Source organism: Formica exsecta, unplaced genomic scaffold, assembly GCF_003651465.1.
Source record: "Formica exsecta isolate Colony F162 unplaced genomic scaffold, ASM365146v1 scaffold512, whole genome shotgun sequence".
Classification (NCBI taxonomy): Eukaryota; Metazoa; Arthropoda; class Insecta; order Hymenoptera; family Formicidae; genus Formica; species Formica exsecta.
Genome location: NW_021852364.1, coordinates 957,135 through 976,522, shown reverse-complemented (window position 1 = coordinate 976,522; position 19,388 = coordinate 957,135). Strand labels below are relative to the sequence as shown.

Genomic DNA, 19,388 nt, shown 5'->3' with positions numbered 1-19,388 from the left:
CAGTAATACGAAAAATTGTGTAGTTATAACGTGAGAAATAAACGTGAGAAATTAATTTTATGAATTTCCGGAATTTGTTTAAAAGAAAAAATCCATACGACGTTAATAACATTCGGAAACAATTTGACATTTAATTATAAATAAATGTAGTATGAGCAAATTACAATATTTTGTAACAAGTAAAATCTATTTTTAGAATCACATAAATACATTTAAAGAGCTTTACATCATTCGTATTGACTATATATCTATTGACCGTGTTATACATTAATTTAATATAATTATCATTTAATTCAATAAATAGTGAAAATATTTAAATTATATTTTGCAGATGTAAATAAGATTCTCTAAATCAATTAAACGATATCTTGTAATCTTCTTCGGTTATAATATCGTCACGTTCTTTGATCTCGCTCCTTAAGCCCCATTGTCGGAACAAGGCAACTTTAATAACATCGAGATTATGCTTCGGATCATATCTCTCTTTCGGCGTGAAGACCGATAAATTGAGTTTGCATCTGTCGTGATAAACAGTACCATCATCATTATTTCGTCGTACCAGAAAAGTTTTTTCCTTTCTGGCCGCGCGAACGTTATACAAGCGTTAACGTTAAACGTTAGCGCTTCACGATTGCGTTATTAAAAAGAAGTTATTTAAAAAGTCAATATAGTATAATTTACACTATGTCATATAAATCATTTTGTATTTCATTATGTTTATTTACGTGTCTCTTGATAATTCACATTGTCATATAGTTTATTTTGTGTTTCATTATATTTATTTATAATTGTTCGTTAATAAAGATAAGATTTCCTCAATATTTCTGGATTGAATCATTAAGTAATAATTATTTATTTTATATTTAATTTGATTTAATCAAAAATAATTACTTTACTTTATATTTTAAGTTTACAACATATAATGTATTTCTCAACAAAACGTATAAATGTATATATATATATATATTTTTTTTTTTTGTATAATATTATTTAATATTTTAATATCCGTAATTCATCAATTTATGTTACCTTTATATAGATAGGTTTCCCCTTATCCTGGAATCAAAAATGTTGAAGATATAGCAATTGTTTGCAAAATCTTTTTTTTTTAAGTAAAAGATTCTTATATATATATTATCCATAATTATAAATTATCTTATACAAATTTTTATCTACGCAAAAGTAAAATTTTATATCACATACTATATAACTTTAAATAATATTCTAATATAATGTTATATAATAGCATATGTGTAATGGTTGCAATCTCATATTTGTGATAAATGTAATTATTTATAATTATTGTAGTAATATGATTAAAATTTTTATTATTGATTATATTTTATTATTGTAAGAAATTTTTCTGCACACATAAAGAAGCGTTTAATAATGCTCGTACTTCTTTCGCATTATTAGTCGCAAATTGATCGAAAATTCTAGTTAAAAGTCTTATTATAAAATTCTTCAGTCTATGCAGTCGCGAGACTCTGTCGGAAATATTTTATTATCAAATTTCGTACCTATGGCACTACTAATATCACAGATGCGCATAAATGAACAGATCAGTTGCCCTTTCAGTATATACATCTCAAAGTCATAGCAATCAAAGTAATTAATTTTTCTTTAATTTATAGAAAAGTTCTATCTTTGATGCCTGAAAAATAATTTTGAAAAAGATTGATTTTTCTATTGCAAAGAAGGGAAACATAGAAAACATACGTTTTGTGTTTTATTAATATTACATTATGCCTATATTATATTTATATTACAAGAGAATGCAGGTTTTTTCTTTTTTTTTTTTTATGCTGATCGACTCGGTTAAGCTTGGATTATTAGCATTTTGCGGGGATAATCTCGCGGAAATTCTATTGAAGAATTTAATATACGTGAAATAGTTTTTTGCTTCTAGTTTTTGCTCCTTTGGCTCTAGTTAGTATCTTGCCATTGAATGTTGGCATTATTTTTACATTTTTCCTTTGTTCTCATTTTTCAATTCTCTTGCTCAATATTTTTATAAATTCTGTCTGCATCGTTTGTAGCCAACAGCCACATTTTACCTATATTACAAAAGTGGAGATAACACTTAATCAGTTTGATTGTTTTGATTGAGGCCATCAATATATAAGTTCGTTTTATTTATATATATAAATATAATATATTAATTTTTTTCTTATTTATATGGTCAATATATGAACAATAAACCTCTATATATAAACAATATAGAAGATAGAAATCTATTTTTTTAAATTCCAGTATAATAAATACTTTTTTAACTTATAGATAATACCGTCATACAAATCATTTATACCAGAATGGCGAAACTTGTATCCGGCTCTTCTCATTTGTATCATATAGTACAAAGATGAATTCTCCACGCAATTAATTTGCTGTTTAACTTTTGTATACACTATGTGCTTAATAATTACTTACTTAAATAAAATGCTTCTTCACTGAGTTGAAAACATCAAATAACATTTAAAAAAAATAGAATTTCAAAGAGAGGGTTTCAATCATCCTATTTTTTTTAATATTTTTGATAAAACATCAAAAACGTTAAAAATATTGAAAGATATGGTAAAACTTAAGATTAAGGGCGACCTCACCGATTTCAATGACCTTGATATATGTTGTCAAGGACATAATTCTGAATAATTTTTTCTTCTAATTTAATCGTCGCTCGTTGTTTATGCTTGGATTGTGTGTGTGTGTGTGTGTGTGTGTGTGTGTGCGCGCGCGCGCGTTCTTCCTGTCCATGCATGTACTTTGATATATTTCAAACTTTTTTGTTAATAACTTTTTAATGGATCGTGACCGCAACTTATTTCAAGGTCAAGGATTGCCTTAGGCAAGATCGGTGGCTGATCCAGCCAATGAAGGCAACCTCTCGGCCTGACCTTAGCGACGCCACCCAACTCAAACTCATAAGGTCAGTAAATAGATCTTTTTACACCCTATAACTTTTGTCTAAAACAGTTTTTTATAAAACATATTTTTTGAGATATTTTGAGATATTTCCGACCTTTTTCGAACACTGTCTGCTGTAGCGATGTAACGACACGTTTCCGACCCTAGGTCCATTTGCAAAAAATGATCCTTTTAGTGCCCCCGACAATCTCTGAAAGTTTGTCGGTGTATTTCTGAATCACCCTGTATAATAATTTTATTTATTTTTAAATATTTACTTTTGAAACAAATCTAACACTTTAGAAACAGTATTAATTCAAAGCTCAATTTCGCAGAATTAACTTCTAAATTTAATTTTTGGAAAATAATTTTCTCTCCCGGAGTTCTTTAGTTTAGAATTTTCCTCAAAGTAGGCTAGTACGCAAAGATATCGCTTTTCATTTTGTTTTAGATATTTTTTTATTTCTTATTAAATCACATCGTATTAAATAATAACGAAAAATAAAATAAATTTAAATGTGTTTAAATTAGCCAATTTAAGATCCTTATAAACACATCGCGATTTTAAGTACGTGACTTGTTTGCGTGTGTGTTTGTCTAGCGCGGATTTACATTAGTATATATGAACAATATGATCATGGCATGCGCGATTAAATCAACGCCGGGTATTTCCTGAATCCGTTTTGGCTTTTTACCTATCATTAAGATATTTTTGTCGATTTGTGATTTATGCGTATTTGCGAGTGCGCGATATGAGCGGAATACTCATCAGTTTGCTCGCCGAATCTGTTCCCAAACATATCGGAAAACTTTGGTAGTAAAGTTAAAGTTAAAGAGACGACTTATTTACCATCTCTTTTCAATATTTATAGCGTTTTCAAATGTAATAGGTTTAATCGCTCTGAAAGCAATTAATGACGTCATTGCACCGTCTCTACCAATAAAAGGCTTGAATTCATAGTAAAATAAAGTGATTAATTAAATGGGTTGGATTAACCCATTCATTCGAAAACGCTATTTGCATCTCTTTTCAATAGCGACTGCGCACAATCGATTCTTTGCATTGCATTATAGGTTGCAAAAGGCTCGTGACTTAACCTTTCTTTATATACAGCGTTTTCGAATGAACGGGTTAATCCAACCCGGATCAATTAATCACTATATTTTACTATAAATTCAAGCCTTTTATTGACAGAGACAATGCAATGACGTTATTAATCACTCTCAGATGAGCGATTAAACATGCTACATTCGAAAACGCTAAAAATCTTATGCGGGACAGAGTATGTCTTTTTCTATGTGCATCTTTAAGCCCGTATCAGACTACGTATTGAAGATTGAGATTCAAGATTCAAGATTGACATTTGGCCAATCAGGATAAAGAAATTTTAGTCTCTTTTGTTCTGATTAGCTTTATGCCCGTATCAGACTACGCATTGAAGATTGAGATTGAAGATTGAAGATTGAAATTTGACCAATCAGAATAAAGAAATTTTAGTCCTTTTTGTTCTGATTAGTCAAATTCCAATCTTTAATCTTCAATCTTCAATTTTCAATGCGTAGTCTGATACGGGCTTTAGGAATGACGTGTAAACATAGTGTATGTATAGAAGTGGGGCCTCTGGTGGCTCAGGGAGTAGCGCGCCTGACTCACATCCCAGAGATCTCGGGTTCGATTCCCGACTCGACCCTGGCCTGCGCTTTCCTATTTTTCCTTTCCTACCACCTCCCAAATTCCTTCCTTCTCTCCTTCCCCAAGAGGAACTTACATATATAACCCAACCAGTTTTTATGGCCGTATAGCGAGTATTCGCTGGAGGCTGGAGCCAATCCCAAACCCAAGCAAGCAAGCAATGTATAGAAGTCTGCGCTCTTGAAACGAGTTGGCAACACTGGTGAGATTTCTCAAAAACATTTTGTCCTCTGAGAGACGAAAAAGAAAATTACAAACAAAAGCATTAACAATGATGCTGCGATAAAGCTGGATAAAGCTAAAGAAACTTGTGAGTATGAATTGCGAGTAGACTTGCTTATGATATTTATATCAGTACACGCATTTTTCCTTATCAAATTCAGAGATCCGTTATCAAAGAAGAATTATTATCAGGAAGAAAGATAGCAAAACAAGCATTGAAATTTAAGCTCAGTACGTATACTGCGTCTTCTCTCACTGATTTGTAAGTAAAAATTTCTTTTCTCTGAATGCTTCTCATCTGTTCTTAATATCCTACAATTTTTGTCTGAAACGTTTTTTCATATCTAAAGCCGTTTCCGAGATCCACGGAGCTGGGTCAGACTTTAGAAATACCCTGTATTCACTTGTAAAGAAGGTGGTCTATGAAACTTCTCTCTGGTAAAAAAAAATCTCATAATTTCCTAGAAAATTTTAAAAATTTTTTATAATTCAAATTTATGAAGAATTCTAAAAAAAGATATCAGATTTATTCAAGTTTTTTAATATCTTTTAGAATAATTTTTAGAATAAGAAATCTTAGAATATTTTACATTTATACATATGAGAAGTTCTTACTAAATTCATTTACGATAAAAATATGAAATATCTTCGTATTTTACTCAGAATATTTATATGAGGAATTTCAGAATATAGATTTTTTCATATTTTATTATATTGATTCAAATTTTATATTTGTAAAAATTTTATATTTGTAATTTTATATTTGGAAGATATAAATTCCAGGAATTATTCGGAAATTTTTACAAAGAATGTTTTAAAAGAAGTTTTTATACCCAGTTTCTTTAACAAATTCCTGGCGACTTGCAGTTTTCAATTTTGAATATTTTACTTTTTATTTTGTGACATTTTACAGAATGTATTTAATTTTTATATGCTCTCTCTAGTAAAAATATTTTTTCAATAGATGTATTTTTTTAACATTGCGCATGTATTAATTATTATTAACATGGAAAACTAAATAACTGAAAAAACGTATGAGGTTTTATTATTGAATTGAATTGTTTACAGAACCGATGACAAAAACTATGTCCTCATCAGTGAGTACTGAATATGCCATTCATCATTGTCTAACAAAACCAGAGTTTAAAACATTCTGCTATACTTGGACTATTGCTAATTTTTGGGAAATTTATGAATGTAACACTGCATTATATTCTAGTAAAGCCGAAAATTATTGTAGTTTTTATCTAACTATTGCACAGAATGATTTGAAATTTTATGCTAAAGATATACCAAAGAAAAAGTTTAAAGCTTCCTATTTTGTTTGTTTGAAGACTAATGAAAAAGATATTATGTTGGCATCAAAATCGACACATGAAATATCTGATAACGAGCTGTTGTGTGAACTATCTATTTCCAGGAATTCAACATTTTTATCTGATGGGACATTAACAATATACTTTAGATTTCATATATTTGTTGATTTGTATAACCATTATATGAATCGTTTAATTTCATTTACGCAATTTGCTCTGCCATCCCAATTTGAGAAAACAAATAGCGTTGTTCCTAATGAAAAATTTAACTCACTTGTTACATTTGTAATAAACGAAGAATGTCTTCAAATGAATAAAGATTTACTATGTTCACGTAGTACAGTCTTTGAAGCTGATTTAAAAGAAAGTGAAGACAATAAAATAGAAATATCTGATACAAGCTACAATATTGTAAAAGAATTATTATCCTTCTTACAAAGTGGTTGTTTATCTCAAAATATAAAGACAGATGCAGAAGCACTATGTGAACTTTTTATAACAGCTGAAAAATATGATATAAAAGATCTTAAATTAGTATGTGAAGAACTTTTAATTATAAATACAACAATAAAGAATGTTATAGAACATTTAAGAATAGCATATTTAAATGGTGGACAAATTTTGGAACAATATGCCATAGAGTTTATCAAATTACATTTTAAAGATATTGAAGATAATGCAGAATTTAAAACTTTAGTGCAAAAATATCCTAAATTATTGATTCAAATAGGAAATGTTCATTTATTGAGAAGTGACGCAATAAGATACCCAGGCCAAGAACGCACTGCCTGTACAGAAGATCTAAATTATATGTCTGACCGCGCATACAACTATAGACGATAAGATATACGGAAATACAAGAGGTACGGACTGGGAATATAATTGACAATCTAAAGTTCATGTAACGTATATTATAGATTATTAGTACCGGCAGTGAATTTTGGAACATTAATTTAATGTCTCATATGCATGGAATTTCTAAAAAATTGGATATGTAATTTCTATTTTATTCGTTCAAAGTTTGCATTTATATTGTACTCAAAATAAGCTTTCTTAATTAATGGTATAATATTTCTATATATATATATACGGTGTTCCGAAATTTGAGGATAATAAGATCGCATAAAAATTTATAAAGAATTAAATAATAAAAGCGCCATTCTTTTTAAGAAATAATTTTTGAGATATTGAGGTTTAAAATTTCCCAATCATAAGCTAAATTTAGATAATCACCTACTAGTAAGTCGCGTGTACACTAATTTAGTTATGCATGTAGATGCATGTACATACAATTTACAAACAGGCGACTAAACATAGCCTACTGTGAGTGTGATCAGCTTTAAATTCTTATATCTCAAAAACTATTTTTTGGATATAATATTAAAATATATATTTTTATAGATCTATATATATAAAAGCTGTTTTCAATTTTGCTTTAGAAACATAGCATAAGTAAATGTAAAAAAATGTTAATTTTGTTATATACATAATAGCACTCTTTATTATTATTTTACATTAAATATATCTTATTTTAGTTTTATAAGTTATCTTGATGTATTTTTTGTAAGTATTAATAACTTTTGTTTAAAAAATTATTAATCATCAAATATAATACAAAATAGAGATTAAATATATTTCTTTTGTTCAGTTTATTTATTGTATGTTGTGATTATTTTAAATATATGTCATTCTTAAATTAGCACATAATTGATCCAGATTTTTATTGTTCCAAATTATGATGAACGAATATCCTCAGGCAAATGCTCCCTTGACTTTTAAAGGAGTACATATGGCACTTTTCTCCAAATTGCAAATTAAATATAAAAATATTTTTTTGCTATAAAATAATAAATTGGAATAAATGTAAATAAAGCAAAGGTTACTGTAACTCCTAGAAGTATTAATCTGAGACATTTTATAATTTTGTAAAGTAAAAAAAATATGTTTATAACGAAAAAATTAACTTTGCTATATTTTTTGGTAATATGTAATGAATTTAGCAGTTACTTTTATCGTTATTTTTTTGAACCTATTTAGTATAATTTTTATGCAAAAAAAAACATTGATCAAGAATGTTGAAATGGAGCATTGCATAAAATTTGATGGAAGCTTCTTTTAGTATCTCGTTTCTTTTTTCTTTATAAGGAGGATTAAAAATGGTTAAAATTAGAAATGTGAAAAAGGCAATTTTAACTTTCAAAGAAAATTAACAATAAGGGAACCTTTCCTTTTTCATTTGTATATTTACACTTCTTAAAATCTTAAAATCGGGACTTTCATATGGATATAGCATATTCCCGAAACCAAATGAGGATTATTGTATCTGACTCTCTTTAAAGCTACAAATGTGGTAGCTGCGTACAAGGAAATGAAATCGATAGTGGTATGAATAATAATACTAATAATAATTTTATTGAGAAAATGGATAAACTACAGAAAATAAATTCATATCATATATAAAAGATAAAGAAAATGGATAATGAATAAAAAGTACAGTACAGCGAGAAAACTATTGCTTAAATAGAAAAAAGTAACCATGTAACTGTATGTGATATAACGTATCAGTTTTTTTAAATAATAATTATAGAATCGTGAATATTTTCTATTACAGGAAATGCATTTTGCTGGACAAATGGGAGAAGCTGCTTTACAAATCGGCGAAATCGTCTATGATCTTCGAGATTATTGAACAGGAAAAGACCATAAGCAATATTGTAATTCAATCGTTACTTTTCCTATTTTAGAACCCAGCAAACACAAAGTAACAGTAACATAACATTAATGTTATAATTTCCCACTCAACAATGTAACTGTTACGTACAAGGCATGTTATATTGCAGTTACATTGTTGAGTGGGAAGTTATAACATTGATGTTATGTTACTGTTACTTTGTATTTGCTGGGAAATATACCACTAGATTATAATCATCAGATGGTGCGACATATCGCCACAATTACTATGGATGATATGACTCGTATGGCGATTTTGTATTTGAAGCCATTGTTTGATCCAAAAAAGTGTAAAGCTACCATAGTGTGTCATCCGTCGAAAGTCGCGAAAATAGGCAAGGTTTTTAAAGGCAAATGTTTTAAGCAAACAATTATTCTGTATATTGTATGTAATTTTTTTACAAAATGAGTCAAAATCTTAAACTGTATAATTGCCTTGAAGAAACATATTTAAGTGAGTGGTAAAAAAAGATTTATCTATCAATTCAAATCTTGGAAAGCATATTTCATATGCATAATTCAGTAAAAGCATAATTGGTACTTTATATTCTTTTTCACAAAACTACTAATTGAATTTGATTGCATCAAGTTTTTAAAAGAATTTTTTAAAAATACATTCAAGAGAGAGTTTCACAATACATAATATTAAAAATGCTAGTTCTTGTGTGATATAATAATACTTTCTTCCATTTTTTTCGTATAGGTAACACCAGGTATTTATAAAGTTCCTTTTTCTTTTTTTTTTTTTACTAATATATGATTAAAAAGATGCAAGAATTATTTATATCAAAGAGACCTTATATGGGAGACTAGATATACATGTTTGTGTCATATATAGCAATACTTTTAAAATAAAAATAAAAATAAAAATTCTTTATATATATGTATAAAGATGCACTTTATATCTTCTAATACGACTAAGATATTAGGAAGAAACTGATACACTTTCTATCTCTAGTGCCGATACGCCATGTTGCTTAATTGGCGAGTATACGCCACCATAAATTTGAAACTCAAATATAGTGATATTTGCTGTATCCAAAGGCTCACCATCCGGAATTTCGCGTCCACGATAGTAGGGCTTGAAATTCTTCAGAGGTAACGTTATCGTGAAAAATTCGTTGTCCGATATTGGCACCTGAAGTGAAAAGTTTTGAAAAATATTTATGACAAAAGGAGCCTTTCAATGCGATTTTATTCTAATAAAAATTCTAAAGCTTAGAAAACATCCAAAAACACTAGCAGGAAATAAAAATATGTAAACCAATGGTAAATAAAATTGATAAAAGATTTTAAGGAAACTTTACTGTGAAGAATTGTTCATAGCTGAGATCCTCATTGGAATTTTGTCCACGGTGTTTAAAATTAATCTTGTAATGATTATTTTGCCCCTGTCCTCGGCAAACGATTTCAATATTCTTAAATCTCGACAGGTTGAAATTTACTGGCTTTCTGATGCCAGCAAAACCAGCCCCATTCGGTTGTGGATTCAGCAACGTGAAGAGGATTGCTCTCTGGAAGAGTTGACTTGTTTGCAATGTTAATACAGCTTTTGATTTTCCCACTGTTCTCACAGTGTCAGAAACTTCTCGCCATTCATCTACACTTTGCACATTCGTGAAATCGAACAGCATCATTTTATCCCTAATTAATGGCATAAAACATAGATTTATTACTCTGCCTAAATATAATTGAAATTTCATTCATAATCATTATAGATAATTTTGTGCAATTAAGAGCAAGATATTTTGTGGAATCTAAAAATATCTTGCTGTACGCAAGTTAAATAATTAACAAAATAGTGTATAACTATAATACAAAATTTAATAGTTCACCTTTTCATTTAACTATTTGAATGCATAAGTTAATTGTTATTGAAATTTATTTTTATTTATGCTAATAAAAGTATAAATAAAAATGGACAAATTCGTGAGAAAAGCTATTTATTTGCTACCATTTATAATACTTTTATTACATTTAATTTTTTGATTATGGGAATCTCATTTTCGAAATCCGTAATCCCAAAGTGTGTATATATAATTTTCGCGCGCACACACATACACATTTTGTGCATAATAATAATGATTATTTCTTACCCTCTTGCAAAATCACACAACATATATGTCGCGACGAAAACGACGATATTTCGTAAATTCATGTGCATTACAGGATATTATTTTCTCAAGGAATAATACACACGTTTATCACGTTTATTTTAAATATGCTTGACATACCATAAAACTTATTTAAGCACAGCCACGTGCTATTCAGTAACAAAGCGTTATATAATGATAAGAAAATTCGAAAACAATTTTTAGCAACAATTTATATGTAACTTTATCATAAATAATAATTTTATCTAATTCGTGAAATCTTTTGAGGTTATCTTTCATTCTTCTTTTTTCTATCACAGAAGATTACAAGCGCACGCGCCATTTGTCACATTACATTTGATTGGCATATCTCGTTTTATACTTTATAATAACCAATATATTTTATATTAGCCAATATATTTTAAATTTATATTGATATAAAATAATAATAAAATATTCATATTTTTAGTTTTTGATCTATGCGTTTATTAATATATACGGTTTTATATAGTTTTTAATCTATATATGATAAAATTACATATATAAACAGGTAAAGCAGTACAAGTTTTACACTTGAGATCTGATAGACCTCAAGTAGATTTTTTATTTTTATACTTTAATGTAATTATAGTGAAACTAATTTCACAACAATAAGATTAATTGCAAGGATTTTTATAATAAAATAATATTATAAAAAGAGAAAAAGATATATATCTTTATATATTTATTTCAGTGAATTATAATTATGTATATGCCTCTCTTATAGCAAGAAAAGCACTCTTTAATAAAAACAAAAACGCATCTTTTTTTTGTTACAACACCATGTAAAAATATTTATTCCCTGGCATTTTCTCATATTTATATTATATATACTAGAAATGAAAAGCATAAAGATTTATGAATAAGTGAATTTCTTTACTACAGTAAACAAATTTTCTGAATTCTTCTATTGCTATATTGAATATATGATTGAAAAAAGGGAGTATATTAATCATAAGTTTAGTTTACAATGTGTCTCTTGAAATATTTTAAATATCATTTAAAAAGGGTATAATAAAAAATCGCACTTGTTATTCGAATAGATCGATAAAACTTTGATCAAATTTATTTGAGGTGATTCTTTGCGCATTTTCTGCATTATCAATACAAATCGTTTACAAGTCACACAACACTGAAAAAAATGTAAATCATTTTATGTTCGTTGCGAGTTTTCTCTTTTTTTCGCCTCTCTCAGCCATATCAATATTATCTTTGTATCGTCGAATCATAACAAGATAAAGCTTTTATATAACTTTGTGTGTGAAAGAGTGCATCAATTAATATTAATTTTGGTTTAAATTTTAATATGAGACCTCTATATAATAGATAGCTCTTAGAAAAAAATTTATTTTTCGATTGAAAAGCATAGAAGCATTATAGATTGAATTGTAGATCTATGCTTAACGAATAAAAAAAAAAGAAAAAAAAAAGGTAAGAAAAAGAAAATGCTAAAACATGCAAATAATATATATATTCAAAATTGCATCGTTTCATGTAATATTCATTTAATTGTGCTGACCATAATTTGCTATGTAATTCAAACTCTTGTATAAATAACAAATGACTTTTAAACTTATGATTGATATTTAAAAAAAACGAGAAACGTATATAATTCTATTTTAATTTGTCACTAAACCACAATGGTAAATATGATTTATATTGCAGATTGATAAAAAAATTTGATCGCATATAATATGTCAAACTATTTCCTTTAAATTTATTTGCGTGTGCGGATAATAAAGAGTAGATTCGTGTGCACAGGGTCTCAGGCAAGTCCCCGACGTCACAGCTCTGTGGACGAATTATACGGTCTCGTCAACAATTCTCAGTCCCTAACAACTGTGAACGGTCAACGTCAACGATCATTGTCGGATAGTGGCCCTAGAGACGAATCTGCGCAGTCGAACGGTAAGAGCGTACACCGTGAATTTAATGCTTTAAGTAATGTAAATATATTCGCACAATGCACATAATACATTTATTATTCATCTTCTCTATTTGAAAAAAACCTGATATCTTGAGATATTATCGATATTAATATATAATTTTATATATATATATATATATATATTTCATTAAGAATATATATTTTTCACATATGTTAACAAAAAAAATTTTTTTTTGATCCCTCTAGTTTTTCTTTCTACCTATAATTAGTTTTACAGATAATTGAAATCACAAAGCCCACATACATAAATGTGCATATCTTACCGAATAAAGGTTTAAAAAGTGATTGAAATATATGACTGTTTATAATTTGTTAATTTTCATTGATTAAATTTCTTAAAGCAAGAACTTTGCATGTTACAACAAATATGTAATCCTCCCATGCAAATATAAATTAGTTAAATATATAAATTTCATCACTCGTGTCCACGTCGTTCAGCAGAATTTTTCAGTCAAACATATGGGAAATATATTGATCAGCTTCTACGCATGTATATTCGAAACAAATTATTTTTCTTTATCTTGACTGCTTCAAAACAAAATGCATAAAATGTATAAAATACCTATATGGAAATAGTATAGAAGTTGCAATAATTATACAAAAACCGTTTCATAGATAGATGGCTGACTCTTGCCGCGTCAAAAACTAGTAGCATTATTGGAATCACTTTTATGACTTACGTCTCTATATTGTATCGATATCACTGTAAATTGACGCAAAAAAAAGGAATTTGAATATATTCCGTCTTCCATTTCGTTTTTTAAGTAGACTTTGCTTATCAAAGGGAGGATACAGGCTACGAGATAATCTGATCAGCTACACTTAGTACAAATCATATATGCATTAATAGTACCGATCAATTAATATATCTATATACAAACAAATAATAAGACCTAACAGGAGCAGGAGTCCTTCCCACCCTGCTGTTCATTAGATACACCTTGAAGACTGGTGCGACCCGGTTGACTGGGATTATGTTGTACACCAGACTCTGCTGCGTTTAGGTCCAATCTATAAAAAAGAAATACAAGATGTATTATAACTCATATTAAAGTTAATTAATTTATAAATTAATTATAGCTGTATTTCGTAGATGTACTATTTTTTATTTTATATGATATATGAGTGATATTGTTTATATATAACTCACCGTCCATCTTGTATACTTTGGAATATTTTCTTTGCAGTTTCCAAGAAAGCTTCCTCTACATTATGCCCTCTGTTTAAAAAATCAGAATACACAATTTTTTAATTCATACAAAAGAAATAATTTAAAGAATTTATATCTTCCCTAAAATATTTATATTTTGCCTAAAAAATAATTTTGTCTAAAAAAATACTTACGTCTTTGCACTAGCTTCAACAAACATTAAACCATGTTCATCGGCAAACTGTTTTGCTTCCTCGTAAGTAACGTCACGTTGTCCTTCAAGGTCACTCTTGTTACCAATTAAGAATATAACCTATAACAGGAATTAATTTATTTTTATGTTACTTGACTGTTTATAAACATAATTTTTCTCAACAATATTTTCTCTCTTGGATATTACGCAGATGTAAAATTACAAGCCAATTAAATAAAGAATCTTTATAATTGCATTATGGCATGTAATATTAGCAATATGCGTACAGTGCTTGGATTTGTCAAATTTCTTGTGTCTGTCAGCCAGCTACTGAGATGATTGTAAGTTGAACGGCGTGTAATATCATACACCATTAAAGCTCCAGCCGCTCCCCGATAATACGATCTAAGAAGAAATATTTCTTTATGTGCACTATAATCTTATTTTTAGTATTTGGAGAATATTTTTTAACTTATCCCAAATGTTACGCGATTATTACCTAGTAACTGCTCTAAATCGTTCTTGCCCAGCAGTGTCCCATATCTGCAGTTTTATCTTCTGCCCTGCTACTTCAATAATCCTAGTCCCAAATTCGACTCCGATAGTATGTGGACAATCTGCCATAACTAAATTTACACAAACATTTACATATAATTTATAATTTATTTTTTAATTTATTCTTTAATTTGTTTTTCTTTGTAAATGCAAAATGTAATATAACAGGGATAATTTATACACACTGTGCTTGTATTTTCAAACTTATATAAGAAAACTCAAGTACTAAAAGAGGTATAGAAAGTTTCATCTAATTTTGTAAAGGAATAATAATTTTCTATTTCTCTTTCTACAATTTATCTTTACAACAAAAAGAACTCTTGTGAGCATAGATACAATAAAGTAAGAATTATCACATTGTTTCCACAAGTGTTATCCATGCCATGCATAATATACATAGCGCAATGTGCTATCGTCATATACATAGCGCAATGTGCTATCATTATATAATTATGTACATGACTCTAACATTTTCTGTAAGAATGAATCATGAGACAAAAATGATGAATTATAAAACATAAAAAATAATACATTATAAAACATAAAATTAATTTAGTACAATTTTTATTTATGAATTTGTACAATCATGTATAATTACATACATATTTATTTTATTACTTACATTTCTTTTCTGTAAACTGATGAAGCAGACACGATTTGCCTACTCCCATATCTCCTATAATGATATACTTAAAGATATAGGAATAATTATATGGACCGGTCGACATTTTGCACCTGCAATTAAAAAATTACGGAAAAATGATATTATATTTATCCTTACATCTTATTAATCGTCTGATAAGCAATAAAAATTAGGTTTGTGGCCTACTAAAGTTTATTAAAAGTTCTTTTAGGCAATATTTTATATTGTTGTTAAAAATTTCTTCCAAGTTTATTATCATGAAATATCTGAGATTATCTTTATCTGTTTATGTATTCTTCGAAGTGTGATTACATTTCAAAGAATATGCCACATTCTTTGTTTCATTCAATATAAAAGATAACAGATGCATGAATCATAAGAGTACTATAAACACAGGTGAGAATCTCTTAATGTCAATGATCGACCTACGATTGTTACTGCCATAATTATATAAAACTAATTAAATAGCTATATATTATTATCAATCTTGTTTTTCATAAAGAAATACAGTATTTCACCTTTTCTTTTTTTTTTTTACATAAATTATTATAGAAATTATGTAGTTTTGATAATTGAAAACAAGCCTGCAATATAGACTTTTATATTTTCAAAAAGAGAAAAAGAGAATTTTATAATATATATTATACAGTAATAGCATAATAATATAACAATAATAATAATATTTGTATATAAGAAGTTTTGAAAAAGAAATAAATGTTTGATTAGCTTCGTGGCATAAAAACAGGCTACATACATCTATGAATAATTTATGAATAGACTCATGAGAATTTTTCTCATTGTAAAATTGACTCATAAACTCGGCGCGGAATCTCGTTTTTCAACGAAATTAGACGCGAGATTAGATTAATACAGGGGAGTCGAAGAAACGAGGAACGTGTGTGTATCAGAGTTATCCCCGAAAGTTGACAAAAAGCGAAAATCTCCCAACGTCAACAATAATCCGCACTGCCCACTCCCATAATTACGTTATGTCTAATTAGCGCAATTTTCACAATCAACGGGGCGTAACGAAAATCGAAGGAAGGGGAATATGCGGAAAAAAAGAGGCCCATCGGGACGGGTTCGTTTTCGCTATGGAAGATCGACGATAACGCGAAATACGGTATGGACGAGGGGATCTCTCTCCTCCGATGTCAACAAAGCGCCGAGGAGATGTTATTTTACTCACACGTTCGTGTATCAGCGTCGCTTGGATGATTGCTTATATTGCTGCAAGGTTGGAAGAGACGGCTCGCAAAGAGTACGGCGTTGTGTAAACACTCCGCGAACTCGAACGTTGCTCCTTCGTAGGCGATTCACTCTGTCATCGAGTATCACGTACGTAAACGACGTTTCGTCCCCCCGATATCACTGGATATCACGCGCAATATGGCAGGCCGCGCGCTGTCTCTGATGACGATGGCGACGATCAAACGTCAAACCACCTGTCACTCGCGTTAACTCCTGCTCCGCCCGACCGCGCTACCTTCGCTCGCTAAGCCGCCAACTTCTCGACGTTGGAATAAATTGGATGGGATTTGTCGCGCAAATACGATGACGGGAAGAAGATCCTTGGGGAGTGCGATGGATACGTTTCTCTTGGTATACTCCCGACGTCATGAATGGTCATGAATACCTGAAGAGAAAATTTTATCAATCTCGGAACGCGTGTCGTGTCTAGATATTCCTGCATTCATGACTGTTGGTCATATTTGAGGAAATAACCAATAAAATAAGAACCAATATAATTATGCAAGAAAAAGGGAGCTACTCCCGATTTCGATAATTTTGAAATATGTTATCAAGGTCATCACCCTGACCCAGATAGCAAAATGCTAGCAGCATGCGCGCAGATTGGCAGCAAATTTAATCAGAATTCCATGCCAAAACCATAACCATCTGTGATCACATTAAGCTCAGGTTTTGTCGACAGAGCCTGCTGACAGGCAATGTGAGCAAATTGGCTGCAGAAATCACGCAGAGCCTGCGCGCAATCTGACGGCAGATTGACAGCAGAAATCGAGCAGTTTCTAGACATTTATATAAAATGGTACATTTAAATGGATTTAAACATTTAAAAGGTCTCGATTCCAAGTAGCAAGATGACAGTAAATTTTGGTCACAAAATAATCAATTAGACGTCCTAAAGTTAGGTCTCATAAGATTCAAAAATGACGTCAATAGTTGATATGTCACCTTCACGAGATGTCATTTTCTGACGTTTGTATTAATAACATAAATTTATAATATTAATAATATATATTAATGTAATATATATAGGAAAATTTGAATAATTTAATTTATGAAATTAAATCAAAATTAAAATATTTTATTTATATGGAAGTTAATTTCTATTTTATATCTTAAATAGATATAATAACAAACGATTTTCACTTATTTGGATAATTTCTTTCCGAATAAGTGAAAATCGGACATTTATCTGTCTGATTTTCTAAAAATCAGTTCAATATCTGAATTCCCGGTATGGGAGTCGTATCAGAAATTAAACTGATAGAAATAATTACGATGTTATTAGCCGCATTTTGCAGGCATTATATACGCTCGTGACAAGAACTTGAATACGGGTATAGAAAGTGAATAGTGCGCCGCATAGCTGTAAGCGAATAAACTATACTATTTCAATAAATTATATGAATGCTAAAAGCTGCAGATTCTGTTTGATTTCTACTACCAATTTACCATCAGATTGCGCGCACGCAGACCCTGCTCGATTTCTGCTACCAATCTGCCGTCAGATTGCGGGCGCGCAGATTCTGCTTGATTTCTGCTATCAATTTGACATCAAATTGCGTTGTGCAGATCCTGCTCGGTTTTTGCTGGCTATCTGCTATAATAATTCTATGCAAATCCTGCTCGGTTTCTGCTACTGATCTGCTGTCAAATTATGTCAGCACGTTTTGTAACATTTCTGCTGACATTCTGCTATTATTATTTGATATAACAGACTTTGTATACAATCTGGAATCTTTCTGCTGACAAAAATTTGTAGCAGACGTTTGGCAAAATCTGTTCGAACAGACTTGGCTATCTGGGGAGTAATGTTGTGAAGGTTTTAGCCGGCGTTCGTTATTTATTAAAAAGTTATTAGTAAGGAAAGTATAAAAAATAGTATGTAATTCTATGACACCATATATACAGGGTATCTCTAAAGTCTGACATTTTTTGAATTATTGAGTTATTTTTTGAGTTATTTTATATCTTATATGTTTTATTTGCTGAAAATAATGTTGAAATATGTTGAAAATAATGGCAATTACATAATATAAATGGCAATTACAAAATATAAATAAATAATATATAAAATGAAATAAATAAAAATATGCAATGTCTTGTAAAATTATTATTTTGTTTTTTGATACTACATCTACATGTGTATATATAGGAATATGTATGTGTATATTATAAAATGAAAGCGAGGACTCCGCCTTCGAGAACTAAATATTTTACGAGATATTTTATTTTTTATATCAAAATATGTCAGATTAAGATATAAAATAACTCAAAAAATACTTCATGAAAAAATACTTTATTATAGTATTTTGAAAACGTCTGGACAAGGACTACAAGAATATGCAATAAAAAATAGGAGGTTCCATCTAAGAAAACATCGATCACATTGACCTGTCCTTGAAAAGGTCGCTTATTAAGGTCAAGTCCATATTTTTATCATGTGGTCCCCTTCAAACCATGCAACTTTTGTCTGAAACATTTTTCCATATCTTCCATATTTTTCGAGATATTTGCCTGCGGCATTTAAAATGGGACACCTTGTATATATTGTATATGTAATATACAGGGTGTCTGATAAAGATTGTGCCAACGCTCGTGAGCGGATAGAGCACAGTAAACTGAACAGGAAATTCCTTTACCATTTTGCGATT

General features: G+C 29.4%; 3 protein-coding genes across 3 annotated transcripts; 1 reads left to right on the top strand and 2 right to left on the bottom strand.

Moving 5' to 3' along the window:
- The first annotated feature begins 4,988 nt into the window (after window positions 1-4,988).
- Window positions 4,989-8,405, top strand: LOC115241803 (speckle-type POZ protein A-like). Its single transcript, XM_029817733.1, has 2 exons — window positions 4,989-5,050; window positions 5,888-8,405. Exon 2 carries the CDS (start codon window positions 5,893-5,895, stop codon window positions 6,976-6,978), a length of 1,086 nt encoding a protein of 361 aa, XP_029673593.1. The 5' UTR covers window positions 4,989-5,050; window positions 5,888-5,892; the 3' UTR covers window positions 6,979-8,405.
- An 823-nt stretch (window positions 8,406-9,228) lies between these two features.
- LOC115241802 lies at window positions 9,229-11,364 on the bottom strand. The gene is made up of 3 exons (XM_029817732.1): window positions 10,962-11,364; window positions 10,173-10,509; window positions 9,229-10,003 (listed from the first exon to the last, which is right to left on the bottom strand). The coding sequence occupies exons 1-3, from the start codon at window positions 11,027-11,029 to the stop codon at window positions 9,791-9,793; spliced, it is 618 nt and encodes a 205-aa protein (XP_029673592.1). The 5' UTR covers window positions 11,030-11,364; the 3' UTR covers window positions 9,229-9,790.
- Window positions 11,365-13,111: 1,747 nt separating this feature from the next.
- Window positions 13,112-17,111, bottom strand: LOC115241801 (ras-related protein Rab-14). Its single transcript, XM_029817731.1, has 7 exons — window positions 16,676-17,111; window positions 15,466-15,578; window positions 14,788-14,914; window positions 14,576-14,693; window positions 14,290-14,408; window positions 14,096-14,164; window positions 13,112-13,956 (listed from the first exon to the last, which is right to left on the bottom strand). Exons 2-7 carry the CDS (start codon window positions 15,569-15,571, stop codon window positions 13,839-13,841), a joined length of 657 nt encoding a protein of 218 aa, XP_029673591.1. The 5' UTR covers window positions 15,572-15,578; window positions 16,676-17,111; the 3' UTR covers window positions 13,112-13,838.
- Window positions 17,112-19,388: the final 2,277 nt, after the last annotated feature.

Excerpts from the sequence above, each read along its gene's own strand:
- LOC115241802 (XM_029817732.1), bottom strand. The coding sequence starts at position 11,029 with ATGCACATGAATTTACGAAATATCGTCGTTTTCGTCGCGACATATATG. Across the intron at positions 10,510-10,961 it reads TTGTGTGATTTTGCAAGAGG|GGATAAAATGATGCTGTTCG; the intron begins GTAAGAAATAAT and ends GCCATTAATTAG. Across the intron at positions 10,004-10,172 it reads GCTATGAACAATTCTTCACA|GTGCCAATATCGGACAACGA; the intron begins GTAAAGTTTCCT and ends TTTTCACTTCAG.
- LOC115241803 (XM_029817733.1), top strand. The coding sequence starts at position 5,893 with ATGACAAAAACTATGTCCTCATCAGTGAGTACTGAATATGCCATTCAT.
- LOC115241801 (XM_029817731.1), bottom strand. The coding sequence starts at position 15,571 with ATGTCGACCGGTCCATATAATTATTCCTATATCTTTAAGTATATCATT. Across the intron at positions 14,165-14,289 it reads GTTGAAGCTAGTGCAAAGAC|AGGGCATAATGTAGAGGAAG; the intron begins GTAAGTATTTTT and ends TTTTTTAAACAG. Across the intron at positions 13,957-14,095 it reads CAAAGTATACAAGATGGACG|ATTGGACCTAAACGCAGCAG; the intron begins GTGAGTTATATA and ends TCTTTTTTATAG.